The sequence below is a fragment of the Epinephelus fuscoguttatus genome, linkage group LG5, assembly GCF_011397635.1.
Source record: "Epinephelus fuscoguttatus linkage group LG5, E.fuscoguttatus.final_Chr_v1".
NCBI classification, from domain to species: Eukaryota; Metazoa; Chordata; class Actinopteri; order Perciformes; family Serranidae; genus Epinephelus; species Epinephelus fuscoguttatus.
The window spans coordinates 27,827,582-27,854,596 of record NC_064756.1 but is presented as its reverse complement, the minus strand read 5'-3'; the positions used below and the strand labels follow the sequence as shown (position 1 = coordinate 27,854,596).

At 40.8% G+C, this 27,015-nt stretch overlaps 1 protein-coding gene across 1 annotated transcript; it reads right to left on the bottom strand.

The window, feature by feature from the left end:
• Positions 1 to 2,961: 2,961 nt before the first annotated feature.
• On the bottom strand, positions 2,962 to 25,968 carry zbtb16b (zinc finger and BTB domain containing 16b). The gene is made up of 7 exons (XM_049575594.1): positions 25,803 to 25,968; positions 23,370 to 24,652; positions 20,073 to 20,170; positions 17,665 to 17,751; positions 9,001 to 9,171; positions 7,745 to 7,912; positions 2,962 to 6,239 (listed from the first exon to the last, which is right to left on the bottom strand). The coding sequence occupies exons 2-7, from the start codon at positions 24,548 to 24,550 to the stop codon at positions 6,010 to 6,012; spliced, it is 1,935 nt and encodes a 644-aa protein (XP_049431551.1). The 5' UTR covers positions 24,551 to 24,652; positions 25,803 to 25,968; the 3' UTR covers positions 2,962 to 6,009.
• Positions 25,969 to 27,015: the final 1,047 nt, after the last annotated feature.

Here is a 27,015-nt window from a genome sequence, read left to right as displayed (position 1 = left end):
ATGCTATACTATGACTGTTTTTCTGACTTTTTTTTGACATGCTATACTATGACTTTTTCTGACATTTTTTATGACATGCTATACTATGACTTTTTTTTTTTTTTTTACATTTTCTGACATGCTATACTATGACTGTTTTTCTGACTTTTTTTGACATGCTATACTATGACTGTTTTTCTGACATTTTTTTGACATGCTATACTATGACTGGTTTTTTTTGACATTTTTATAACATGCTATACTATGACTGTTTTTTTTTTGACATTTTTTATGACATGCTATACTATTACTGTTTTGTTTCTGTTTTTTTTTATTTTTTTCTGACATGCTATACTATGACTGTTTTTCTGACATTTTTATGACATGCTATACTATGACTGTTTTTCTGACATTTTTTATGACATTTTTTATGGCATGCTATACTATGACTCATTTTCTGACATTTTTTATGACATGCTATACTATTACTGTTTTTTGTTGGGGTTTTTTTTACATTTTTTTTTATCACATTTTATACTATGACTGTTTTTCTGACATTTTTTATGACGTGCTATACTATGACTGTTTTTCTGACATTTTTTATGACTTTTTTATGGCATGCTATACTGTGACTCATTTTCTGACATTTTTATGACATGCTATACTATGACTGTTTTTCTGACATGCTATATAATTACTGTTTTTTGTTGGGTTTTTTTTTACATTTTTTTTATGACATTTTATACTATGACTGTTTTTCTGACATTTTTTATGACGTGCTATAATATGACTGTTTTTCTGACATTTTTTATGGCATGCTATACTATGACTCATTTTCTGACATTTTTTATGACATGATATACTATTACTGTTTTTTGTTGGGTTTTTTTACATTTTTTTTTTTATCACATTTTATACTATGACTATTTTTCTGACATTTTTTATGACGTGCTATAATATGACTGTTTTTCTGACATTTTTTATGACATTTTTTATGACATGCTATACTATTAATGTTTTTTTGTTTTTTTTTAAAATATTTTTTATGACACTTTATACTATGACTGATTTTCTGACATTTTTTTTGACGTGCTATACCTTGACTGTTTTTATGACACTTTTTATGACATTTTTTATGGCATGCTATACTATGACTGTTTTTTTGTTGTTTTTTTTAAAATATTTTTTATGACATTTTATACTATGACTGTTTTTATGACATTTTTTATGACATGCCACTATGACTCGTTTTCCGACATTTTTTATGACATGCTATACTTTTTTTGACATGCTATACTATGACTGTTTTTATGGCATTTTTTACGATATTTTTTATGACATGCTATATTATGACTCGTTTTCCGACATTTTTTATGACATGCTATACTTTTTTTTGACATGCTATACTATTACTGTTTTTATGACATTTTTTATGACATGCTATACTATTACTGTTTTTTTGTTGTTTTTTTTTATATTTTTTATGACATTTTATACTATGACTGTTTTTCTGACATTTTTTATGACGTGCTATAATATGACTGTTTTTCTGACATTTTTTATGACATTTTATGACATGCTATACTATTACTGTTTTTTGTTGGGTTTTTTTACTTTTTTTTTTATCACATTTTATACTATGACTATTTTTCTGACATTTTTTATGACGTGCTATAATATGACTGTTTTTCTGACATTTTTTATGACATTTTTTATGGAATGCTATACTATGACTCATTTTCTGACATTTTTTATGACATGCTATACTATTACTGTTTTTTGTTGGTTTTTTTTAACATTTTTTTTAATCACATTTTATACTATGACTATTTTTCTGACATTTTTTATGACGTGCTATAATATGACTGTTTTTCTGACATTTTTTATGACATGCTATACTATTAATGTTTTGTTTTTTTTTTTAATATTTTTTATGACACTTTATACTATGACTGATTTTCTGACATTTTTTTTGACGTGCTATACCTTGACTGTTTTTATGACATTTTTTATGGCATGCTATACTATGACTGTTTTTTTTGTTGTTTTTTTTTTTATATTTTTTATGACATTTTATACTATGACTGTTTTTATGACATTTTTTATGACATGCTACTATGACTCGTTTTCCGACATTTTTTATGACATGCTATACTTTTTTTGACATGCTATACTATGACTGTTTTTATGGCATTTTTTATGACATGCTATACTATGAGTCGTTTTCCGACATTTTTTATGACATGCTATACTTTTTATGACATGCTATACTATTACTGTTTTTATGACATTTTTTATGACATGCTATACTATGCCTGTTTTTTTTTAATGAAATTTTGTATGAAATCTACTACACTGAAATTTATGTGGCATACTCTGACATTCTGTTTTAGAGACATACTATAATATGAATTTTTATTCTTGAGGAAATTTGTTAAGAAATCTTCTGCAACATACTATACTATGAATTTCTGGGGCATACTATACTAATATTTTTTATGAAATCTCTTAGGATTTTATTTCTTTTTTTAGTGACATACTTCACTGACTTTTTAATAAAAACTTGAATTATTTTCTTTAAAATAGCTTACAATGATTTTTCTATAACATTTTTTGAGGTTTTTTTTTTGTGAAATTGGAAACCATGGCATACATACTGTACCACGACATTTTCACAACTCATTAATTTTTGTAACATACTATACTGTCACCTCTTTGACATTTTTTTAAGACATACTATATAATATGACCTTTTTTAACATTTCAAAATGAAATTTCTTGACCTTTTTTGTGACGTATATTATGACTTTTGTGACTTATTATACTATGACTTTTGTGACTTTCCATGCAATGAATCTTTTTGCATTTAACTTAATTTGTAAGGGGCTGTGAGGGTAAATCAGAATAAAAAGGCCACTGCCATGTAGAGTTTCAGTAATGAATGTAGACAGCATAAACGGTAGGCAAATGAGACAAGATGCATAAAATAGTAAATTGTTTTATTCTTTTTTTTTTTTAACCATGCCACCGAACACTGACGCATACAGAGTTGTGCCTGAATCCACACTGAGAAAACACTTTCACACACTGTGTTACAAAGCTGTAATGAAGAGGGATTTTACTGCACACATGGCAAGAAGAACAACCCTGATTGGATACCAGGTCGAGCTTTGATCTGGCCCTGAGGTAGACAGACATTGACATAATCTAAACAATGCTAATCACATCCTTCTAGGACACATCAAATAAAAGGACATCTGCATTATCACAACATAGAAAGATCAAAGAAAAACCTTTTCAAACAAAAGTGCTCTGTTTCTTTTGGTCCACCAAGGAAATCCATTTATAGTGCATGTTCATGTAGAATAGATACAGTGAATGTGTGTTTTCATGGCACTGAGTGTTGTTGGCTACTTAAGAAGGCATTGGTAATGCCCACAGACGCCAAGATTTGCTATTCACACTGTTTTCATCCAAAGATCTCAGTCCATTGTCACTTTGAAGGGAACAATTTGATGCAAGTTCCAAGCAATTGTGATGTAAAAAGTACACGCTTGTCTCAGAGTATCAGCCACTATCACAGTATGTTGTTTCCAGTTGCAATGTTCAGACAAAGTGGATCTACATGGCAGTCTATCTTTAATTAAGTAACAATAAACAAACACCCAGAAACAACTACCAATAGCACAGACCCATGTACTCAAGCACATCAATGCTCTACTTATAAAAGAGGCACAAGGGAGGGATCTTAATCATATCAGAGACTTATAAAACACACATTAAGATGTTTCTCAAATCATACCAAATGTAAACAGATAGCAAATTACTGTAATACAAAAATACAACATGTTTAAATCTATAAGGCCTGTGTTAGGCTCACATAAGGGAATAACATACCATGACAGTTTGTACATTACAGCTACACTACAACTGACAATAACCTGCTCATAGTGATTCAATGTCAGAATTTTCTTTTCAGGTTTCGTAAAAAAAAAAAAAAAAAAAAAAAGGAAAATCAACGACTTCTTCTCATGTTTTCTTCAATTTTCTCCTAGAAAATTCTGATTCTGTGATTTTATAAGACATCTATATATAGTTACTGATAAAAAACTACACACAAAAGCCATGTTGAGGCTGTTTTTTTTACACACTGCTTGTCCATTTAAATTATGATGTATCTGTTAGAAAATTAAAACTACTGATGAATGAATAATTTGCAGTAGGTTTAAAAGTGAGGAGAGGTAGAGCTCGCTCTACTAGAAATCATCCCAAGAGACGCCGACTGTGTGATGAAAACCAGCACATATTTGGTAACAAATAAACAACATATAAATAGCAAAACCTATTACATTGCGAGAGAAACTCAAATTGTAAGCCAGCTACCTCGAAACAATAACACCCACTGCAAGAAAGACAAGGCAATTAAAGAGATCAAGCTTATGAGGTCAAAACGTGGCAGCCATTCAAGTAAAACATGCAGAAAATAAACAACTCCAAAATAAATTCCAACAGCAGAACAAAAAAAAAGTCACAGGAATTTAGGGGAGAGAAAATGTTGCAGAGTTCAGCCAATCAAGCCTTTGTGGAATTATTTTCAACATCTACTGCACAATCATAGAAGATGACTCGGGTTGCTTGGTGGTTTAGCAATCAATCAATCAAAAAGCTCCTACGACACGTACAGGTCAGCAGTCGCAGCCGTTGTGGCTTTGATTTGAACCACAGTGCTTCCATTAGAGACACAGTTATTATCATAACTGTATGTGTGAGGGAGGGAGAGAGTGTGTCTGTGTGTGTTTGTGTGCACTAGGGCTGAAACCTTAAGTCGGCGGGAAACTTATTGCCGACAGTTTTGGGACTAAAGCCCTGTTCGCATGGGACTAGCATTACCTGGGGGACATCTGATAATATGTAATAATGGCGGAGGTCGTCTGCGCTCTTAATCTCATGCAAATCTGCCATGTCCATAATTTGTCAAATAACAATCCACTGCAAATTACCTACCATATTACCATATACTGTACATTTTGCCAAACACAATATTAGTCCCATGCGATTTGGGGTCATATTTAGGTTTGCTTGCTTAGTCCTTCCTTTTTCCTGGTTGAAAATTCAGAGACTGAGTTGGCGATTAAAAGTCTTGACAGCATTTAGGTGCACCAGGCTCATCTCGCTACAGCATGGAGACCCGTTTGAAGAAAGCTCAAATCTATCATTAGAGCCAAATCTGAAAAGATGATGAGATGGATGACTTGTGACAATGTGTGGCAGTATTGGTTCGGTTTGTCTGACCTACGTTACAAAAAAGGGAGTTTAACACGACTGGTGCTGTGTGGTGTTTCCGTGTAGTGTAGAGTGGAGTTACAAATGACAGTGCGCATCATAACCATGGGATTATGTCGGTAAATTCAGGTTAAATACAGACTTTGCTTATCCCGTGTGAACGTGCTGCAGGAAACACAGATGTAGGTGGGTAATTTCTCAGTCACATGAGGTCCTCAGGTAACACTAGTCCCATGCAAACAGGGTTTTACTTGTTTTTCAGGGGCAAAATGCTAAATATATTCATAGTTTCTTGCTTCTTAAAATGTGAGAATTTGCTGCTTTTCTCAGTTTTATATCGTTGTAAACTGAATCTTTTCCGACTGGATTGTTAGTTACTGGCTGTAACTACATGTGAAAACTTTTCTGACATTTTTCAGGCTTAATATTTTCTCACTTAGTAGTAAAAATAATCTAATTGATATTGAAACTCATCACGAGTTGCAGCCCTAGTGTGACCACAAATTTGTATTCGTGCTTGCATGTCTCTGTTGTCAGGTAAAAACCTTGTATCTCCCAGAATGACAACTTCCCACAATGCTTTTTTCAGTTTATCCAAAAAGAGTCTGACATTTTTTTTTCTTTTTTTTTTTTTTTTAAACCCATAGAGACACATGTAATCTTTCAGCATGAAAAAACAGCAACACTGGAGTTACGAGATTTTCACCCAACAGTGACAGTGTGTGCGCGTGGGGGTCCAAGTCCTGCTCAGACGTAACAGACGTACAGGTAAGTCTTTTCTATCCTCCAGTCCGCCGGCACATCCTCCGGTTTGTGGCCCTTCATGTGCTTCTGCATGGCGGCCAGGCTCGGGCAGAAGTCCTGGCAGATGGTGCACTGGTACGGAGACGCTCCGTTGTGAGTGCGCAGGTGCTTGATCATAGCTGAGTAGTCTCTGGACCGTTGGTGACACAGCTTACACTCGAATGGCTTCTCACCTGAAAAATTCAAGAATACAGCATTAACCTTGTAGACCTGGAGCCAGAGGGCCTGCCAGGTGAAATGGGACTCACCTCTATTTCAGTCCACTGTACCTGACGTGGTATTGTGTGGTGTTTGTGTGTGTGCTGTGTGTCTGTACTCTAGGATTAGACCTATATCAGTTTGCCTATTAGATATTGGCCAGTCAGCGTCATCCACTGCAAATACGACAGAGGTTTCTTTTTGACCTCAGCGAGGAGTCAGGTAGCAGTCAGTAAAATGTAACCTGAAATTTAAATTTAAATTTAAACCTGTTGCACATTGCCATTCAATAGTGCTACAGTGTTTTTTTTTATATAAAGTAATTCAGTTTTAAGGCTCTGAGTAAGTTTCCTCTTCCATTAAATGTATTTACAAGCTGCTAAACCATCAAAATTTAGTGGTTAGGATTTTCTGTTATGTGCCACAATTTCTAAAGAATTTTTCAATGCCATATTTTACTTCTGCAATACACACTCATTTTAGCTATAAGAATTGTAAAACAACAAAACAAAAACTAGCATTATTCTGTATTTTTCTTATTGTCAAAAGACCCCAAACCATAAATGCTCAATATTTTCTGACTTCTCTACCCTGTCTGTGGCAATCAGCCCACTGCCAGTTTGTTCTGAGAGACGACATTAATCTTTAAAAACAGGTCAAAAATATATTATTACAATTTTTTAAAAAAAACCTATGTAATTTTCTGTAACAGCTGGATCCTATAGTTTTTTGCAAACTTTACTCAAAAAGGAAAAACACATTTTCAGCTGCCCATTAATTCACATTACGTGAGTATAGACCAAATTGTAATGTACATTAACATACACTTAAATAAAATGAAACAGCGTTGAGCAAAGTTGGCTCATTTTTTGACTATTTTCACCGCTCTTCCTTGGCGTCAGATGGCCCTCTACAATGGGAAATGAAAGCTCTTATCTCAAACCAACCAGACAGTAATTTTACTTTGAAGAACACACAAGTTTCTGGTCTACCGCTGCCGTGATCAGTGATAAAAATATTCCAAATATAGCACACACTAAAACTGATATTGATTTTTTTAGGTGGCTAAAATACGTTTTTGCTGTAGCCCGTCCACAGCGGACACTACTTAACTTCTGACGCTAACAAAGCAACATTGTACATTAAATAATCACAGCAGAAATGTCAGGTCGGACCACTGTGTTAAACTATATATCTTTAAATGTTACAGTTGCGACTGAAAATGATAACAGAAATAAACAAGTTTGCTGATATCACATATTTCAGCAATTCAAATCACACTCTTGTCAGTAAGATCAATTTCTTGTTGGGTTTAGGTCTATTTATGGGATTTTTTTTACACAAAAAATATCACAAGGTTTATCCTTTTGAATTTAAAGATATTAAGTAACAGTAAAAAATCCCCCCTAGCTGAACTAAAATACCCTGAAGGCCCAGCGCTCCTGCCTGTACGATTGTGTTTTCGTCTCTGAACTCTCACCTGTATGTACACGGTAGTGTGTTTCTAGCTGGTGTTTGAGGCTGAACCTCTTCCCACAGCCGTTGCACTCGTAAGGCTTCTCTCCTGTGTGGATGCGTTTATGGCCCCTCAGCGTGCCGTCGTCTCTGAAACAGCTCCCGCAGAATTCACACTCAAACGGGTGATCGCCTGAAAGCACAGTCATGTCACAACAGCGGCCACAACACCAACACAGCCCATTACCGTGCAAAGCATTAAAGGCTAACTTTATCCTTGGCACGACATGCTATGGGTGCATATGTAGCTGTGTAGGTCAAATAGTCACAGAGCCCTCGCTGCACATGCATATCAAGCAGGGAAATAATGTGCTTTCAGACGTTGCTAATGTTATGACATGAGGACACTCCTCTTGGCTGTCTGCTAATAGCTAATAAAAGTCCTCCAGGCATGTACTGCTCTGTTCTCTATACTGTAGTTAATCTATTTCTCTCCTAGGCTGAGGGTTTGACTCATCTCCAATGACCTATGTGCCTCATTATCTCAGTGTCCACAGCAACAGCCAAGTCAGAGGATACATTGCTCTCCTCATTACAGGCCGATTCTCCCCAATCCCCCACCCCACTGTGGAGCAGATGACATTTACAAAATGTTACTTCCAAGCAGAATGGCATACAAACAAGATACGCTGCCATGGCCAAATCTCCCTTCACTTCTGTCTCTTCACATCAATTATGTATTTCTCCTGTCTAGACATCAAGCCATCCTGACAGCTGGGAGTGTTATTTAAGGTAAAAGAAGAAAGGGGGACATCTTTTCAGTAAATATCTCTCCGTCTCCTGCGGCACTAAGACTCACCCTCGGTAGAACACACAGACAAGTCATTTCCATTTGCTTTTCCTTCAATATATATTTGGGTTTCCTCTATCATTTTGGGTGAACCACACTAGAACTGACAGCCGTGAATTGCAGAAGCCCAAAGGCTGTCTAAGAACCCAAAATATAAACAGGATGAAATTGCCCAAAATATGCACCGGCCATAACGGTACAGTGCTGTCATCAGAGAGGTGAGTCATCTTATAGAGAAGTGAAAAGGAGGGTGGGAGAGGATGCATGCAAATTGACTAAAACCTTAAAGCCAGTAACCTAAGGAAATTAACCCATATACAGAAATAAATACAGCCGTCTTTGTCTGCCTTTCAACATATGCATGCATTTGACACCCCGTGCTTATGTTTTACCACAGGAGATAACACTACAGACAGCGATCCGTCTCTTACCAGTGTGCGAGCGCAAGTGTCTTTTGAGGGTAGTGTGGCTGGGGAAGGGGCGCTCACAGTGGCTACAGATGTAGCTGTGCATGCCTGCATGGACCTCCATGTGCTGCTGCAGGGCCTTCTGGGTCTGGAAGCGCTTTGCACACAGCAGACAGAACACCGCCATGTCAGTCCCTGGAGAACGCACAAGACACAGACACACAGTTATTTCAGTACCATACACAGACAGGGCCTTAAGTGGGGAAACTGGGTCACTTCAACTTTGTGTGAGTCCTCAGAGGGAAAAGCTTCTTTCAAAGAGCAAGTGCCTCTACCTAAACTAACTCCCCTAAAAGCCCAGAGGCACTTTCAACTGCGAGTCTTTATACGTTCTATTTTAAACCATGAAAGTCATTGTTTTCTTTAAGAATTTCCCACACAATGCACAGCATGCCAATCACACAATCAATGGCTCCTTCCTGGTGTGTTAGATGTGTAATTATTCTCTTCATTCCCCATCAGGAGTCAGCTCCAGCCTGTGAAGTCCTCTGTCTCTGTGCTCAAAGAGCGGCTGATAGTAGCTCCACCCTAAATGATGCCTACACTATGCGCTCTGTGCAGAATGTTAAGTAGTGATATCAAGCCATTAAAGGCAGGACTGCAGGAAAAAACACAATCCAGTTTAATCCTGTGTGTGACCTGGCATCTCTTTGGGGCTGCTTTCCTGTTGCACAGAGTGTGGAGAGGAATACAGATAGGGAGTCGCTGGCAGGGTAGCTCAAGTCAAAATGGCTATGTGAAGAAGATCCATTGGCTGTCATACAGTCAACACTTGATCTACAGGCTGTGTACGCCAGCACTCAAATCCGTTCTGGCATTCGAACCGATGCAAATTCATATATGCGGTAAAACTGAGGGACTGGTTAATCAGCTGCATTGGACATAATGTGCATGTCCTGGAGAGTGAGGCTTTAATGTGAGATTATGAGGTCCTTATTTCTCTGTCTGCTCAGGTTGCAGATCATTTACAATGCGAGCAGGTCCCATTGCTCCTGACTCAGATTCAATCAGACATCTCCAGCGGAGGATCATTAGTAAACAGAGGACTGTGCCAGCACTTCATTGGAATTCAAGTGGGGTTGCTGTGTCGCATTTAAAATGCAGTCTGATGAGGTCCACTAAATCAAATCATTTGTTACTGTTATTGAAGTGCCTTGAGGCAACTGGCAATTAAATTGGAATTAACGCAGGGAAAGGGATACAGCACACTCATACTAAGAGGGAAGAGTGTCAGACACTTGCTTTAGGTTCAATCAAGTTAACAGGCAAGCCTGTTCAAAGTAGAAAGAAAAAGGAAACAAATCAAGCAAATTCACATTTTCTGGGATAAATCAGAAACATTCACCGTGTATTGTTTACTAATCCACGTATCACAATTTACTCAAACAAAGCAAGACGCTTTTTTTTGACTTCACATTTCACGGATAAGTATAATTTGGCAGAGAAGCACAAAGCCTCGACTTTGAAATTAATGCTGCTTCTTTTTGAACCTTGTTTTGAAATCCCCCCCTCCCCGAAAAAACAGCACTAATAGAACTGATCATTCGTAATCATTAACAGAAAGAAGACAGGATGAAAGACATTCCCTGATCTTAACTATCCTGCAGGGAGGCGATCCAGTGGAATGAACTGCACCTGTTCAGAGGCTTTAGCCTGTGGACTGTAGCACAAAGGGCACACAATGAGGTTCAGGCCCTCATTGACCAAGCCCATTAGTCATAGGCTCCTCATGCAACTCCTACAATCCCTGTCTTTATGCTGTCGCCTAATGACCAAGGCCCTTTCTCACCCACGGATCACAATATTTTTGTTGAAGACAAAAGACCCTCCATTCTCAACGCCTCTGCGCCTTCCTCACTCCCCTTATCCGCTGACCATACCGGAAATCCTTTGACTGTCTAACCAGCTTCACTTTCTGCCTGAGTCATACCTAACTATTACCAGTTCACTTTGCACTGTGTTACAGCCGAGTCGGGATAATGATCTATGTAAAAACAGCTAAAGGCATTTAAAAAGCACAAAATGCAGTCTCTGCGTGACCTGTGATGTGAAGCCTTGATCCACTTTCACCAGTTTGTCTCGTAGTATTTGCTTTAGTCAGCAGGGGGAGTGCTTTCTGTTCCTATGGGTCCAGGATAGTTTCGCTGCAGGCTGAGCACAGCAGAGCCCTCAACCAGCTGAATAACATATTAACCACCTTGTAGATACTTCAAAGCTACTTTAATCATCCTCTCTCCCCTCTCTCTTTATTAACTATCATATATTGTAAATGCGTGTTTCAGTGCAGCCGTGTGTACTTTGTTCCACCTGCTCTGAAAGTTTAACATCCCACTTTCTTTGTGGAGGTTAAACCGTTACTCCCTGACACACTCGCAGACTCTCACAGATGTATATCCTGATCCTTCTGTCACCAACAATACTGAAACTTGAGTAAAGAAATATGACAAATAATCTGTCACAGGAATCTCACTCTTGATCTCAGGCTGACACGCGGTGACAACAGCTCAGCAGTCGCTTTCGGTTTGATTCTGCGCAAGCGACGCTGAAAATAAAAATAACAAATAATATCTTGAAGTGTAAACAAAAACCTTTCGGAGGCAAGGAAGTGTTTGTATGCGTTAGTGGTGGCATTTCGCCTCGCTGCGCTCTGTTAACTTTTCAAAGAAAAAGGATTTGCAGTTGTAGAGTTTTTCCAGTAAGCTTTGGTAATAAGTGCAGAGGAGCTTCTTTATGAGAGAATAAGCCCTAAAGTTGGCTGTCATTGCCCCCTGCTTTCTCACCCTTAACCAGACAATGGGCTCAGGATTTGGGCTTTAAGGCACAGGATGACCCCTGACCCTTGGCCCTCAATGGGGTAAATACCATGTAATCAATGGTATTCCCTCAAAGGCTGGAGAGTTGACTAAGCATTGTGTTTAGTGGGAGGAAGCCTCAACAGTGGGAATAATGATTTACCTTTAAGCCAGTCTGGTACAAGGCAGAAAATATAAACATTTACTGTATGCATTATATCACTGAGCTGCTTGTCTAATGCACTATTCAGTTAGTAATTCAGGCCGGTTTGAGGTTGCTATGCTATTTCAGCATATCTCCACTAAGACCATGTGTATGCTCATGTGATTTAACATGGTCTGCCTTCATACATCTGCCACTTATTCAGTCCAAGCGAGGTGGGAGCCAGCCACGCTCTCACGCTGCCTAAGAAACAAAACCATGTGTCTAGGCAACCAGATAGGATCATGGTCCTTGTTGGGGTGAAGTGTTCAAGCTAATCCCTTCATTCACAAATAAGCGCAGCCTGTTTCTTTTCAAGCGGCAAACAAAAGTTTTCCCACCCTGAGAATCTGGGAGTAAACCCACTGCAAATTGAACAAGAGATTGTATTCAGTGACGACCGCAAATCTGTATAATTTCTTCAGTGTTAATCTTAACTTCAGTGTCCGGAGCCCAGCAATTAAACTGATTGATTTGTTTTTTATATTTGCTGAAATATATGGCTACAAGACATTTAATTTGAGCTGCATTATTTTATTAAATGCATGCAGAATTGGATCTATTAATGTTATTTGTTTGGGTAAATTGTGAATGACAGCCAAGTCAAAGCTAAATAAATCTCCTGCTGCCACCAAAAGGCCAAAGAATTCCACACAGATTTCACAATTTACATTATTACATCATGACTGATCATGTCCACTATAAACTATGTCCTCAGGCCCTGCTCAGTGTATATACAGTGTGCTCACCGTCTGCTGGCTCACTGATATCATCCAGTTAAACATACACAGTCAGGCTACAGGCAGGCTACATTATGTGCTAGACCTCACGTGACACGCTACTGTATGCGTTCATGCAGACAGCTCCCTGTAGCTGTGGCAGCTCGAGAAGCACATGCACAAATGCTACACTACCTTAAACAACCCCGGGCGCTCATCAGCAGACTGCTAATCTACCCGAGTGAGGAACAACCGACTTAATAATTAATGCAACAAGAGATACGTTGCTCGTGTTTAACCACCATTCCATGGATCGGTTCATTAAGGTCACACGCGGTTTCATTCGCCTCAATTCCTAGAACGTTTACAATATTGTCTCTATCGACTACATTTTGCTTTATGTGAAATGACAGGGCATCCCGGGGCTCTTCGTATCATGACAGTCAGTGCAAATAAATACTGGGGGCAGAGTGGCCAAACAGAGCAAGAGTTCAATTCAGTTTAAGGCTTGTATGAATTTCAACTGGGTATTAACAGGAGGGTGCAGTATGATGACGGATACACAATTAGGCGAGCTAAAAGGTCTGCATTATAAAGCCTGGGCTGTATCTGAATGAACCACAGGACTGTTTAATTAGGGCTCGGACAGAAGGTAATATTATTCACTTGATGAAGCAGCCTGTAATGTGTGGAAACAGTGCAGCTGCTGTGAGTACACAAAGGCAGCACTCTTATGGCCTTTGCCTTGAAGCCAAGGTGGCAAAATGGTCAGCCAGCATGGCTTGCAGCATATACAGTCAATTTCTGTGCGTGCTGCAGATAAGCTACAGTCTTGGGTTTTCCAAAATTGAGAGCTCGGTGCCCCAGAGCCCTTGACTTGCTCTGATGAAACAAACCCCTTTGTTGTGAGAGCAATTCGGAGACAGATCCATTCTTTTATTTTGGGCACTGACAAGTAGGTCAGAGGAGACTATGACAGTGCTGTGGTGAGGAGTAAACAGCAGCACATGATGTTGTTTTCCTCTCAGTCCTGGCATCCAACACCAGCAGCAATCCTCTTGCCCTCAGGAAGTCCTCACATGCCCCCTACCCCCTTCCCTTCCCACAGTCCACTCCGCCCCCAACCCCCACCCCCTCTTTGATCTCTAACTTCAGCAACCCACGGCCATTCACCTCTGACATATCAAAATAGCTTAAGAGACTCTCACTGTAGCCAGTGTTGCCAAATTGCTTCGGAGCAAGGTCTCCCAAAAGTAGTATTATTTCCCTTCCAGAGGAGGTGGACAGCAGTGTTGCAGCTGCTGAGGTCTGACAAGTGTTAATCTGCTAAGAGGAAACTCATTTGGCTCACTGGTTATGCCACATGGCAAATTAAGGCAGAGGCGGCGCAATCGGCACAGAAAGATACAGTGTTTTACCAGGAATAAAACCCAGGTTATATGTACTAAATGCGGTTTTTCACGAGGCATATCCTCAACACAGCTGATTAAATTACCTGTAGCTCATGTCAACGTCGGCTACGAGAGCTACAATAAGAGTCAGTAAAAAAAGGGCCATGCGTCACAGCAGACCGAGCTGAGATCACGACAAAATGAGAGAGTAATGCCCTCCCGTACCCTGCTCTGGATACACTGCCAAGCTGAAACCGAGCTGTGGATGTTTACAACTTGGGGAGATGAGGGTAGAAACTTCTGGGCATCGTTAACACCCCTCCATGTCCACATCCATTAAGTATTCATACTGTGTGTGCCACCTGGAGTTACAGTTACATGCCAGTGCTCCTGAGAGGGTTATCACCTTTCTCTGACAGTAGCAGAAAAGGTGTGGATTTAGACACTACTGGGCATATGCATTGCCTGACAACAATGTCGCTTTTTTTTTTTCTCAGTTGGAGAGTTTTGAGTCAAACAAGTGTTGTTAAGTATTTCTCACTTCAAGCTAATGGGATAATATTCGAGAGTAGAGAGCCACTTTGCTACAAGGCACTCTTGTAAAGACTTTATAGGTTGTGTATAATGGCAGTAAACCAGTTATCAATGCTTTACAACTCGCCAGCTTCATATCTGACTGATCATTATTATTGTGGAAAAATGGGGTTCATAGTTTTGATTTATGTCCTCTTTAAAATAAGGCTGCAACTAACCATTGTTTTCACTGTCAACCAATCTGCTGACTGTTTTCTTGATAATCAATCTGCTATATATATATAATAATGTTGGACAATCATAATTTCGCAATGTCTAAAGAACCCAAAGATTTTCATTTTAATATCAAAGAAGACTAAAAAAAACAGTCAATGCAGACATTAGAGGCTGACAGCAGCAGCAGCAGCAGCAGCAGCAGCAGCAGCAGCACATTTGGCTTCACTCAATTACCATTAGAGTTAATACAATAATTGATTAACTACTTTAAAATAAACCAACCAGCCTTGAGCTATAAATGATATTGTAAGTCATTAAATGTTTTATGCACTCAGATTATTTTCAGAAAGGGACAGGGGTCAAACAAATCATAGGAGCATTCCTTTCTGATTCATCAAAGAGCTAAAAACACAAAGCAAGCCATGCCAGCAGGGAATAAACACCAACCAAAAATGCCAAAAGGCACAGAGTCTGGCAACTGCAACATGTACTTGTATTTACTTAGTTATTTATTTTTATTGCACCAGCTGCATCTATGTTTAAATGTTTTGTACAAACTTGCCTCCCGTCGCTGCCTCTTGGCCAGGTCGTCACTGACAATGAGAACTGTTGACTTATCTGGTTAAATCAAGGTAAAATAAAATAAATGTGTAGCTTGTGTGGTGAGATTTAGCATTTATTTTACATATTTTAATTATTATGTTTATGTATCTTAGGTTAAAGTCTGTGTGTGTTGTGTTTCAGGACTCCCTAAAAACATGGTCCAGTATTTCACCTGTGGGCGGTGCTTCACATCCTGCTTCACACAGAGTGTCACATTGGGTCATCTCGTCCTTTGTTGGATAAGCGAGCAAAACCGTGACCTACAAAGTTGTTTATTAACTTAATCTTTGCTGTAACCACAAAATTAAACCTGCAGGAGACCTCATGCCTAACTGTAACTTGACACAAAGATGATTTTTTACATTTTTTGTGATCATTGATTTAGATATGCTTAGATTTAGATACGCTTAGATTTTTGGCAGGGCTGCAACCATGACTGGACTTCCTTGCAGATTTTCAATGACTTTTAGATCCATAGATATTTATTAGTCCTTTTGGAAATTCATGGTGTACTGTACAGTAATAAAATAAAATAGAATTGCATATAATGACGACAGCATCAAAAACACAAACATCAACAACAGATCAACTCACCATTATGATAGACCTATTTACCACATGCCGTTAAAGTGCAGCATCCTCACACACAGAGCTTCAGTTATTTTTGTTCACAGTGTGTTTAACAGTGCAACAGGTACAAATGATCTGCAAGCCCAGTTGGTTTGGAGGGATGGCGCCCTGTACTATTTGCCTGCTGGTAACCTGACTGCTGATAAATTCTCAAATTGACCATAATAACATTATACTGGAGAATATGTGACTTAAAAAGTGCTAAAATATACTGACATTTAGATGGACAGGCAGGACAGGCTTACAAGCCATACTATCATTTTCCACGTATATAAGTGCAAGACCAAACATATAAATTAAAGGAATAATATATTCCGACATGCATCAAAAAACTATCTCATATTGTATGCATGTATTATTCTGTCTAGTTTGCCTAATTTTCCAAGCTTTAGAAATAAAAACTGGTCTATACTTTGCCACTCATCCAACTTCCTCATTTTCATCAAATCAAATTAATTAATCAGACTAATTAAATGCATCCAGGGTATCATTTAAAGTATGAAAGTGCACTCAGAGCATGGGCTAAGATGGTCACACAGCTTGCCCAAGCGTGCACAGCTACATCCTGCTATACCAGGTTTTTAGGGAGTCCCGGTATCCTTTAAAGGATTATAAAACTGAAAGGATAGGAAATGTAGTTAATTACTAAAGTAAGTAGTTATGCAGTTAGATATGATAGCTAGATACATATTGACTCAAAAAAGGCTACTTTTGAAACATTTTTCTTTTCTTTTTTCTTGACTGAATAGCTTCCATTGAAGATTTTATACACTTAATTTAATTTGTTCTATATATTGTCTTCTTGTTTCCCTTCTCCTGTTCTTATAAAGCACTTTGTGACTTTGTATGTTTTGACGAGTGTCATATTTGTTAAGTTTGATTGCCTCTACTTATTACTACTAATACAGAAATCTGAGAATGTGGTTAGGAATTGATTTAAAAGTTAAAACCGCTTCAGCTCCTCAGGCAGGTTGTTCTAAATGCTAGGTGTCCAGATTGCAAGTCACCATCCAGGTTTGTGTAGCCACTTGGCCAAAAAACACTACTTTAAAGAAAAAACAAATCACGCTACTGCCAACTGTTAATGCCAGACATTCACTGGACAAGAAAAGGCTGTCATACAAACATTTTCTTAATTTGAGATGATTGAAAAACACAACATCTTGTCGTTGGGTGTGTGAGTTTCAGGTAAATAATTCCACAGGCACTCTCGGGCAGGAGGTGCGGATAGTATGTCCGTGAAGCTGTAAAGCTGGCGCTGTGAAGCTACGGCTGTGGCAAAGTGGCATGCAGTGGGTTTGGATGCCAAGAGATATTAGTGGGTGATATGTGAGAGGGCCTCCCACCTCCATGTTGATAAATTATGGAGCATCATGACAGGAACAGTTTAACCCAGCCAGCATGACAGGCAAGTTTAGACCCACGATCACAAGTCCCGTAGTCACGGCTTACTCAACAGCTCAGTGCATGCTGTCCAGGTTAAACATAATGAGTGTATGTGTGGAGGGGGGTGTTAATGCATGCACACGTATGTAAAGTACCTGTGTGTGTTTGCCTGTGGGCTTCCAGAGCATCCTCTGAGGAGAATGTTGCTCCACACTGATCACACACCAGCGCCTCTGCAGGAGCTGTAGATAAAATCAAATTTATAATAAGGTATCTGGATCAGACAGTAAACACAAATGTGTGTTTGTGATTGAAGAGTAAGTCAGTTAATTCAGCATTTAAAGAGAACTGTGGAAAAAGCAACAAGGAGTAAACAAAGACGCCCTATTTCAAAAGTCACCAAAGAGCCCCGCTTGTCTCACACTTGTGCTTTTCAGGTGTTAACACAAGGAAGCAAATGTGCAGAGTACAATGGAGCAGAGGAAAGCGCCATAAAAACACAACTCAGGACAAACAAAAGCACCAGACAGGGTGCAACGGCCCTTATTCTTGACAAAAAAGAGCCGAGCTGAAGAGTTTTATTTACCGTGCCCTGTTATCAGTCTCTGAACAGTGAGCAGACTGTCTGCCTGAGAGGCCACAGAAGGACTGGGTGTTCTCTCTACAGCAGACGCTTCCCGCCTGCGGCACATCCCTTTATCAAAAAAAACACTTCAGAGTCAACACCCCAAATCCCATCGCATGCACTGTAACTACAGTTCCCAGTTCACCTTTGGAATGCCCTTGTCTATTCTGATGAAGACATGAAAGAGACAAGTATGCATACTGCTTGCAGAAATGTTCAGTCCTTGTTCTGCACTCACCTCACACCTGCACAGACAGACACACAGGACAGATATGCACACACAGACACGCATTCTCGCTCTCTCTCTCTCACACACACACACACACACACACACACATGCATGCACGCGCACACACACAGCTGTTTGGATGTGGGTTGGCTCTCACAGAGATGTAAATCGGTTGCAGATCCATACTGGCCCAGGGCTCATTCACTGATCTATTTTCTGCTCAGCTGGCTTTAAATGAAGTTAAAATGACTCATTAAAACACCCACAAGCTTTGGGAACTCTGAGCGCTACAGCCTAAATGTGGTCCTCTTTCAACTCTTACGATGCCTCTATACACAGACACTGTGCCACTGTTCCCAGTGCTGCACACAAATAACAAAAAAGCCCCAATCTGTTCATTTCTAAAAACAACAGTTTTTGAAAACAAACTGGTTACTGTTTTGGAACGGTGCGTTTTGTTACACGGAGCAAAAATAAAACTTGGTGGAGTGTAGTCTTATATAGGAGTAACACTAGAACAGTGTTGTAGATCCTGATGTTGTGTGACGCTGTCCAGTGTGGTGTGTTGTGTTGTGTGAGATTGTGTGATAAGGGAAGAAGAGAACATAGTGCATTGTCTTGTGCAGTCAAAGGCACGGAGTGTGCTCTCATCCATAAACCATCAAACTGTCTCCAGACGCGGCTGCAATCGTCCTCCATCAAAACACTTTGTCTGGCATACCAAAATAAGAGCCAGCATCGAGCTGAATACCAAATCAGCCCATTAGAGCAGTGGAGCACTCGCTCCTTAGCAACCAGCGGGATCTAAGGCTGCTATACCGAAATACACAGTGACAAAGAAATGAGATCCACATCTCTTTTTTTTTGTAGTATTATGGGTTGACACATTGGGATGGGGAGAGTTTATGCAAAAATTCAAATTAGGTTAAAGGTGCTGCTGTTGTGGATGTCACTGCGAATTGAAAATCAAAGCGTGCTGTCGAAGGTCTACGAGTAATGCAAGACAATATGCGTGTTTAGGGTTATGCAGAGGGTATAAAGGGACGACTCAGGTGAAGTTTAAAGAAGCAGTTTCCTCTCATCTGTCAGCAGTATGTCATTCCCGAACAATCCTCAGAGAGAGCGGCAGGCGGAGAGGACAGGGACCTCGCCTTGTCTATACACATATTCCAACTGAGGTTTCTGTTTCTGTTTTAGTTTCATTTTTAGTCCCTGATCCCCCCCTCCTCGCCCCCCTCTCCCCCCTCCTCCCCACTGCTCCTCTTTCTCTATTTTGGATAAAGTAGCTGGGAGAGCAGTCAGGTCTGATTAAGTCTGCATTTGGGTACAGTGTGTTCCTGGACACACATCTGCGAGCGAGCCATCACACACGCTTCGGAACACTGGCAGAACACCCAGGCCTGCCGGCAGCTGATGATGTCATCACTCAGAAGGGGCAGAGCTGGCGAGCTGCCAGAGTCTCCGAAAAAACACAGAAACGATTCAAACGGAGAGAGAGACTAGAGAGCGACGGAGAGGAGAGGGAGGGAGAGGTACATAGACCTAAGCATGGAAAAGAAAGCATGATCCAAGTATTCGGAGCAGCACTAACTGGTAGAAGGAGGGGGGGAGGGTTGTAGTATGAACAGGTGCATTTGAAAGGCCGCACTATCAAGAGGCTTCATAAGCACTGAATACTCTGAGATGAGAGTGTGAGAGTTACTAAGTACCTGTGTGAGACAGCATGTGCATCCTTAGCCGCATGCTGTCCTGGAAGTGTTTGCCACAATATTCACAGCCGTGGCCTTTCTCCTCGTTATGCAGCCTCCTGTGGAAAGACAAACACAAATGCGAGCGTGTTAACAGAGACGAGAACAGAGACGGGAACGCACTTGTGATAATAAAAGTATCTCGGTTCTGCGCCTTTTTTTATTTCTGTAAGGTCTCCCAAACCCAGAAGCATCATTGTCCTCGTAACAAGAGGAGCATGTTTTAATTCCGGCAAGAATCCCTCGCTGAATGCAACATCATTAGTGTAAGAGGCCCTTGGAGTTGTGAATCACAACGCATGAATGCTAAAAGAACACAGACAATAGGATATCTGGCTAATTTCAGAGTGCAGACATACGCGTGCCTCCACCCGCCAGCACTGCAAGACACTGGGCACGCACACAAGAACACACACACACACACACACACACACACACACACCAGGCGCACGCACGTGAACTCACACCACAGCATAACATGCGCACACACACACTTCTCCTGTAACAGCAATGAAAAGGAGAAAAGACGATGATTCGCTGAAGCTCCGCCAGCAGCAAAACCTATCATATCATATCACACACATCCAAGCATGCAAGGCATCTGTACTGTTATCCTTATATCACCCCGCTAACAGCCTAAAAAGACTCCACCATTAAACACACACTGTGGTCAAAATAAACGAGTCTTTAGATGAAACTTAGCATGCATGAAATCAACAATAACATATTATGGAAAAAATAATAATTGTGGAGCCACATGCTCAGAGCACTGATCGGTTTTTGGCTTTTTACTGCATGTTGAAAGATTTAACTGAAAGACAATATTATACTGTCATGTGAGACTTTATTTTGGCTGTGCTGACGGCCCTCTAGTCTGAGGTGTCAACCATGTAACCATGATGTATATATTATCTTTTCTGTCTACTGTTAATGATTTATTAAAGGGCAAAAAGACAGAGCGCCCTGGTGGTGTACGGGTTTATGGTGCTGATCAAGGGCGTGAATTTAATTTCAACACTGGGGGGACACATATGAAATGAGTGTTTTGGGGGTTTTGAGCATCAAACACTTAATTTTCTGCATTCTTGTGAATTTTTTATACATCAGTTTTTCAATGTCTTTAATTTCGCAAAATAAAACTCCATTGCTTCTCTCGGGTTTTTTTGGGTGGGGGACAAACGCACATGTTCTATATATTGAGGGAGGATGTTTCCCCTGCATTGACCCTGAAATCGACACCTATGGCGCTGATCATGTAATCACAATGTTCTCAGTTCGAGACCAGCTGGGCACATTTGTTGCATGTCATTCCTCATCTCCCTCCCCTCATTTACTGTCTGCTCGCCACTATAATAAAGACCTAAAGCACCCAAACATGAAAACAAAAAGGCAAAAATGCCATTATAATATATTGATGATATTTTAATATTTTAAAAAAAGAAAGAAATGACAACAGTTAATTTTAAGTTAATTAATTTAAGAGGTCTGAAAACAGGAGTTGTGTTCATATGTGCCAGATATCCTAAGGCTGAGAGACATTGAAAAATTCAAATATCACAGTATTATGGACCAAATACTTTGCTATTAATATCAGTAATGTGGATATAATGACTAAGTGGGTAAAGGCAAATAACAGAACAGCCAGAACAGTCTGGTAAGTTCAGAAAATTACATCATTTAACTGTAATGCCTCCTTTAAAACCAGATACGACAACACATATATTATGATATCCAAAATCTAAGACGATATAACATTCTATCAAAATGATATACTGCCCAGGCGTAAAATATCCATGTTCTTCGTTTTAATAGGAAAGGTGTCAGTGACCTTTAAAAATACCTTAAATACAGTAGTTTTCATTTTGTTACGACAGCATCACCTTTAAAGAAATACTGCATTATCACATTTTTGAATGCAGTTTTTTTCTTCCTTAAGCAAAAGTTGGAAACCAAATCTGTTTAATTTCTATAGTTGAAGCTGTGCCAGGAGAAACTTCCTTTACAACAAAAGTCCAAAATGTCAATCTGCAGACCAGGTGTATGCTCAGTGACCTGGTTACAGACCTACAGAAACTTCATCACATCCCAAAGCAGTGCCACTGATGCACCTCCTTCAACCTGCGGACATCCGCCTGTCTCCATGAGTAAGCAACGCGTATCATTAAATATCCCACAGGACGCTCTGGTTCACCAGGCGGTTTCCACACAACTCTGGAGTGGCACGAGGCTGAAATGTCAGCCACGGGCGCGGACAGGGAGAGACCGTGATCCTAATCATGACTTAGCTGCATATTAGGACTTTTGGCTCACAGATAGGCTCGTTTCTAATGATTAGCGATGAGTCAAACACTGCCAAGCACGCACAATTATAAACATCTGCAATCAAGTTAATGAGAGTTGTCAGTGAGCTAGTCGGTAACTTTCTGTGTACGATGACAAGATCTAAACTGACGAGCTGGTAAATAAAGGAGGAATGAACAAAAACACAACAGAGTGGGTCGTGAGGCAGAAGTTATCCATCATCTAGCTGAAGCGTCCAGCCTGGTCCCTGCTGAGAGGCTCCTCTCTACTGATGCAAAGGAATGCATATCAAATAGCCTGGGAGACAGCCTGTTGTGTGAGGCACGCTTCTGCACAAATAATCAAACAGAATTTAGAAAATAAGGCTTTGTAAATAACAGCGTTATGCGACACCAAGGCCTCTTTATATCAAATCCCTCACAAAGACCCGATTCAAAACTTCCCCAGACGTCTCACTGTTAAGACATGAGTGCAGGTGTCCCTGAGAATAAATTAACATATTTGCTGTTGCTCCTTCCAGCTTTTAACTCTCAAAGTATTTTAACATAACGGGGGGGGGGGGGGAAAGGAATCCTGAGGACCAAGACACAGTTCAGTTCAAGAGACACGTGGGCAGTGCTTTTCCAAACAGCATAATCAACTACTTAGCTCACATTCATCATACCGCACAAGCACATATGCACCTGCACATCCCTCACATCTTTTATTAGACGCAACACACGTTTGTCAGTAAAAATGTCGAGCAGGGAGTGTAGCAGTGTTATGGAAAATGTCACCGAGACGACAACAGTGCAGTCTTTCTTTTTATTTTAACAAGTGATTATTAGATTTTGGACCCCAAGTGGATATTTTTTTTAATTCTGTGTAATTATCCATTACTTAAGATGGTATCATAGACTTAAAATATACTGTAATGCTGCAGGAAAGGTGGTGTCGGCAGATGTTTGTGCGTGTTACCTGTGCTGCTCCATGGCCTGCCTGCTGTGCAGCTGAAGCCCACACTCGCCACAACACTGCTGGCCTTGAGCCTGGCCCTCGTGCCTCATCCCTGCTGCAAACTGGCCCAGCCTGCTGAGGAGCTCCCTGTGCAGCAAGCCTTGGTGCAGCAGGCCACTGTAGGCCCTCGGGTCCAGCGGCACGCCCAGGGACGGGGCCACTGAAACGGACACCGGCAGCATCCCCTCCCCTGTGTGGTTGGAGGGCACAGAGTATATGGAAGCCAGATGTTTCTCGGAGATGCCCGGGACAGAGTCGAGAGAGTTCCCCACCACTTGTCCTCCACTGTCTTCGGGGCTTGTGTGCAGTTCTCGAGCGCTGGTGATCACGCTGCTTCTGAGGGGCGTCCCCGGGCCCTCGTCTCTGGGCTGGTCTGACATGCAGCTTCCCTCCCTGGTGCTCGAGGACCTGCCCTCGCAGCCATTGGCATCATCCACCTGCATGCTCTCTGATTTTATACTTCTGCCAGGAGTCAGGGATGAAGCCTGGGATAGCTCTTCACTGTGGTGCTGAGGCTGCTGGGAACTTTCCATGTTGACCTCCGTGTCCACCTTGGGGCTCAATTCTGGAGCCGCTTCGGTCTCTGGGCCAGGAGAGCTCCCCTCCGTCATGTGGTACAGTGCCAGGTGGTGCAGAGCTGTGGGAGTGATGCGGTTGGGTCCGTCCTGTATGGAATGCTTCTTGGACATCAACATGTGCCTCCAGTGCCTGGCCCGACTGTGGTCACTGTGGTCTCCGGAGCTGTGGTTCCTCACCGTCACCTCCTCTGTCTCCTCCGCCTGGATGGTCTCCAGCACCTTCAGGCACTGCTCCTCCAGGTACTCTATCTCCAGGATCTCAGCGGCATACAGCAGGTCATCCAGGTCCTCAGCTGTGGCCTGGAGCGAGGCAGTGTAGGCGTACTCTAGGATCTGCTGGAAGGTCTTGGGGGACAGGAAGTCCAGGGCGTAGCGTAAGCTGCTGCGGTGGAACAAGATCTCGAACATTTTGCTGGTGCAGGCCAGGACGGTGCGGTGAGCCGGGAACTCCTGGCCGTCCACTGTGATGATGACATCACATAAGGTGCCGGTCAGACGCATCTGATTGGCCCGCTGCAGAAGAGTGCTGGGGTGAGTGGGGTTGTGGAGCTGGAGCACACCCATGTTTGTCTGACCCGTATCCACTCGGACCTTTGCTGAGCCCGCGCATGAGGTGTGGCTGTCCTGCCTGCTTCCCTTGCCTTCAGCTGGTTGTAGGGTCTGTGGCTTGGGTGGAGGGTGGAGGGGGGAGGGGAGAGGATCATTAGTGCCTGTCTGGCTCACAATGATGTAAAAGGCAGTTAATTATACTCCAGTGTACACTCTCATCCATGACCAATCAATAGGAATATTTTTAAATAACATAAATCAAAAACATCAAATCAGATTTATTCTGTGAAATATAACCCCCCCACTAGATCTTTTCAGGGGGTTTATTTCATGCACCCTACATGTTTATTTATTTTAATTAAGAAGCAAAAGCAGACAACAGGTCGATAAGCACAAAGCAACAGTTTCTATTGCAGGTGATTAGTCTGAGGTCTCGTTGAGAGCGGTCACGTCGCTGTAATAACGTCTGCATACTGAGAGGTGACGGTTCAATTTATCAAGCTCCTCACACACACACATCCGTGCCCTCAACAGGTAGGCCCGCTATTAACAAACGCCTTCAAGGGCTGATTAGTTCATTTAGGCTGCACACGTCCATGATTAGATGTGTTAAAGACAATTAAGGCGCTCTGTTAAAAAGCCCTGAATAAGTTATAAAACTATCAAATTGACGAAAGCGAGAAAATGAAGCGCAGTCCTGACACGGGGGCATGCCTTTTTCCAGCACATTGAAATCCCCAAATGACAGTGTGAGTGATGATTGGACTGTGTATGATGATTATTGTCGGACCACTCAGCAGCACCTCGAGTGATGCTGACAGGCTGCATCCTTAACTAACCGCAACATCAGAGCGCATCAGGTGCAGACGCACAAATCCACCTTTATTATCCAAACACATTGCGACAAATTAACCCTCTGCACGCGCTTATTTACTGTCTGCACGGTGTTTGAGGAAGCGCGTGTTGTCCGGAAAATAAAAGACCCCAATTTCTCCGAAATAGTCCAATGATATGTCGAACAGTCTGCGGCTCAGTCTGAGCGTGATCAAGTTTGTAAAATCCTAAATCAGACTGCGGCCAAACTTAGAGTCCATTCCCACATGTCTGCTGTGAAACGATATTATAACAACCCGCCACAAAACTGCCATTATTACCAATATTAATTGTTAAAATTAGTGTGAGACTGGAAAGTAGTTCACCGGAGCTGAATCCCACAGAAAATATCATGAGAAACAGTAAAAGTGTCGGCTGTCACAGTTGCTCTTACCTCTGTCTCCTAACGTCCTCCGCTGATTACCCAGGCAACATCATGGTTACACATTTCACAGTACCCGCTCCAAACTCAGTCCTGCTCCAAGTAAGCAAATCATCACCCAGCCACGACAGTCAAACCAGCAGGGGGAAGACAACACTTCCGAGTGGAGCTTTCAAAATAAAACCTGTCTGGAGAACCACGTGTTGAAATGTCTGATTATAAAGCTGTAGATTTGGGGGACACAGGGGACACATCCCCCCCAGTATTTGGCACATGTGCATTTGTCTCCACCCCCCAAAATATAAACGTATCAGATAACTATTATTTTGACAAAATTAGAGACATGAACACCATAAAATGATGCAGAAAAGACAAAAATCAGTGCATAGACATTCCCAAGACTGCAGGAAATTAAGTGTTTTATGCTCAGAGTTTTCTGGCAGAGGACTCCCAACCCCCTCAGTGTTAAACAAAACTTGCATCCTTGTTATAATTTGCAATAGCAATAACAAAATAATGAATAACTGATGAGATACCCACACTGTTTTGGTCAAAATGGACCTGTTTTGACATTTGACAGCAGTAAAAACACCCTAAATGCCACAATTTGAGCCTGAAATTTAATGACTTTTCCTAATGTGACTCCAAATTTGCAAAATTCAAAGTTTTTAAGAATTTTTTTGTAAGAAATTTTTTTGTACATTGACCGTGAATCATAATAAATGGATTTTTAGATCCACCATTGTGGGTCAAATCAAGGAAAACAGTCCTTTTGGGAAATCTTGAAACTGTGAAACAGCACATGCCATTTCTGCGTATATATAGCCTAGAGCTCAGGGGGGAACTTCACATTGTCACATTTCCACAGGTTTCCACTGAGACAGGCATCTGTTTGTGTTTAAAGTGCCATAGGGGAATCTCAAAACAGTTAAAGAGTTAAACAGCATAGGCATGATCATATATGGTGCACATGAGAAACAGCGGGTGCTCTGACACTGCTGAGAAATCTGCACCTGTAATGTTTCAAAATAACCTGTTGCAATGAATTTTCATAACTTAAGGTATCAAAAACACTTATTTGTTTGGCAAGCACTTCATATAGTTAGATTGTAGACTTTCAAATTAAAATAAGATAGACGTTTGAGGCACAGTGGTGTTCGTCATTAAGATTAATTGCATGATGATGTTTTGTAGCTGTTGGAAATAACTAGAGGAGATGCAAAAC

Bases quoted from the DNA above. Each gene is read 5' to 3' on its own strand.
- zbtb16b (XM_049575594.1), bottom strand. From the start codon at position 24,550: ATGGGTGTGCTCCAGCTCCACAACCCCACTCACCCCAGCACTCTTCTG. The intron at 17,752-20,072 runs GTACTTAGTAAC...TTTTATCTACAG, and splicing joins GCACATGCTGTCTCACACAG to CTCCTGCAGAGGCGCTGGTG. The intron at 9,172-17,664 runs GTACTTTACATA...TGCGTTCTCCAG, and splicing joins CCACAGGCAAACACACACAG to GGACTGACATGGCGGTGTTC.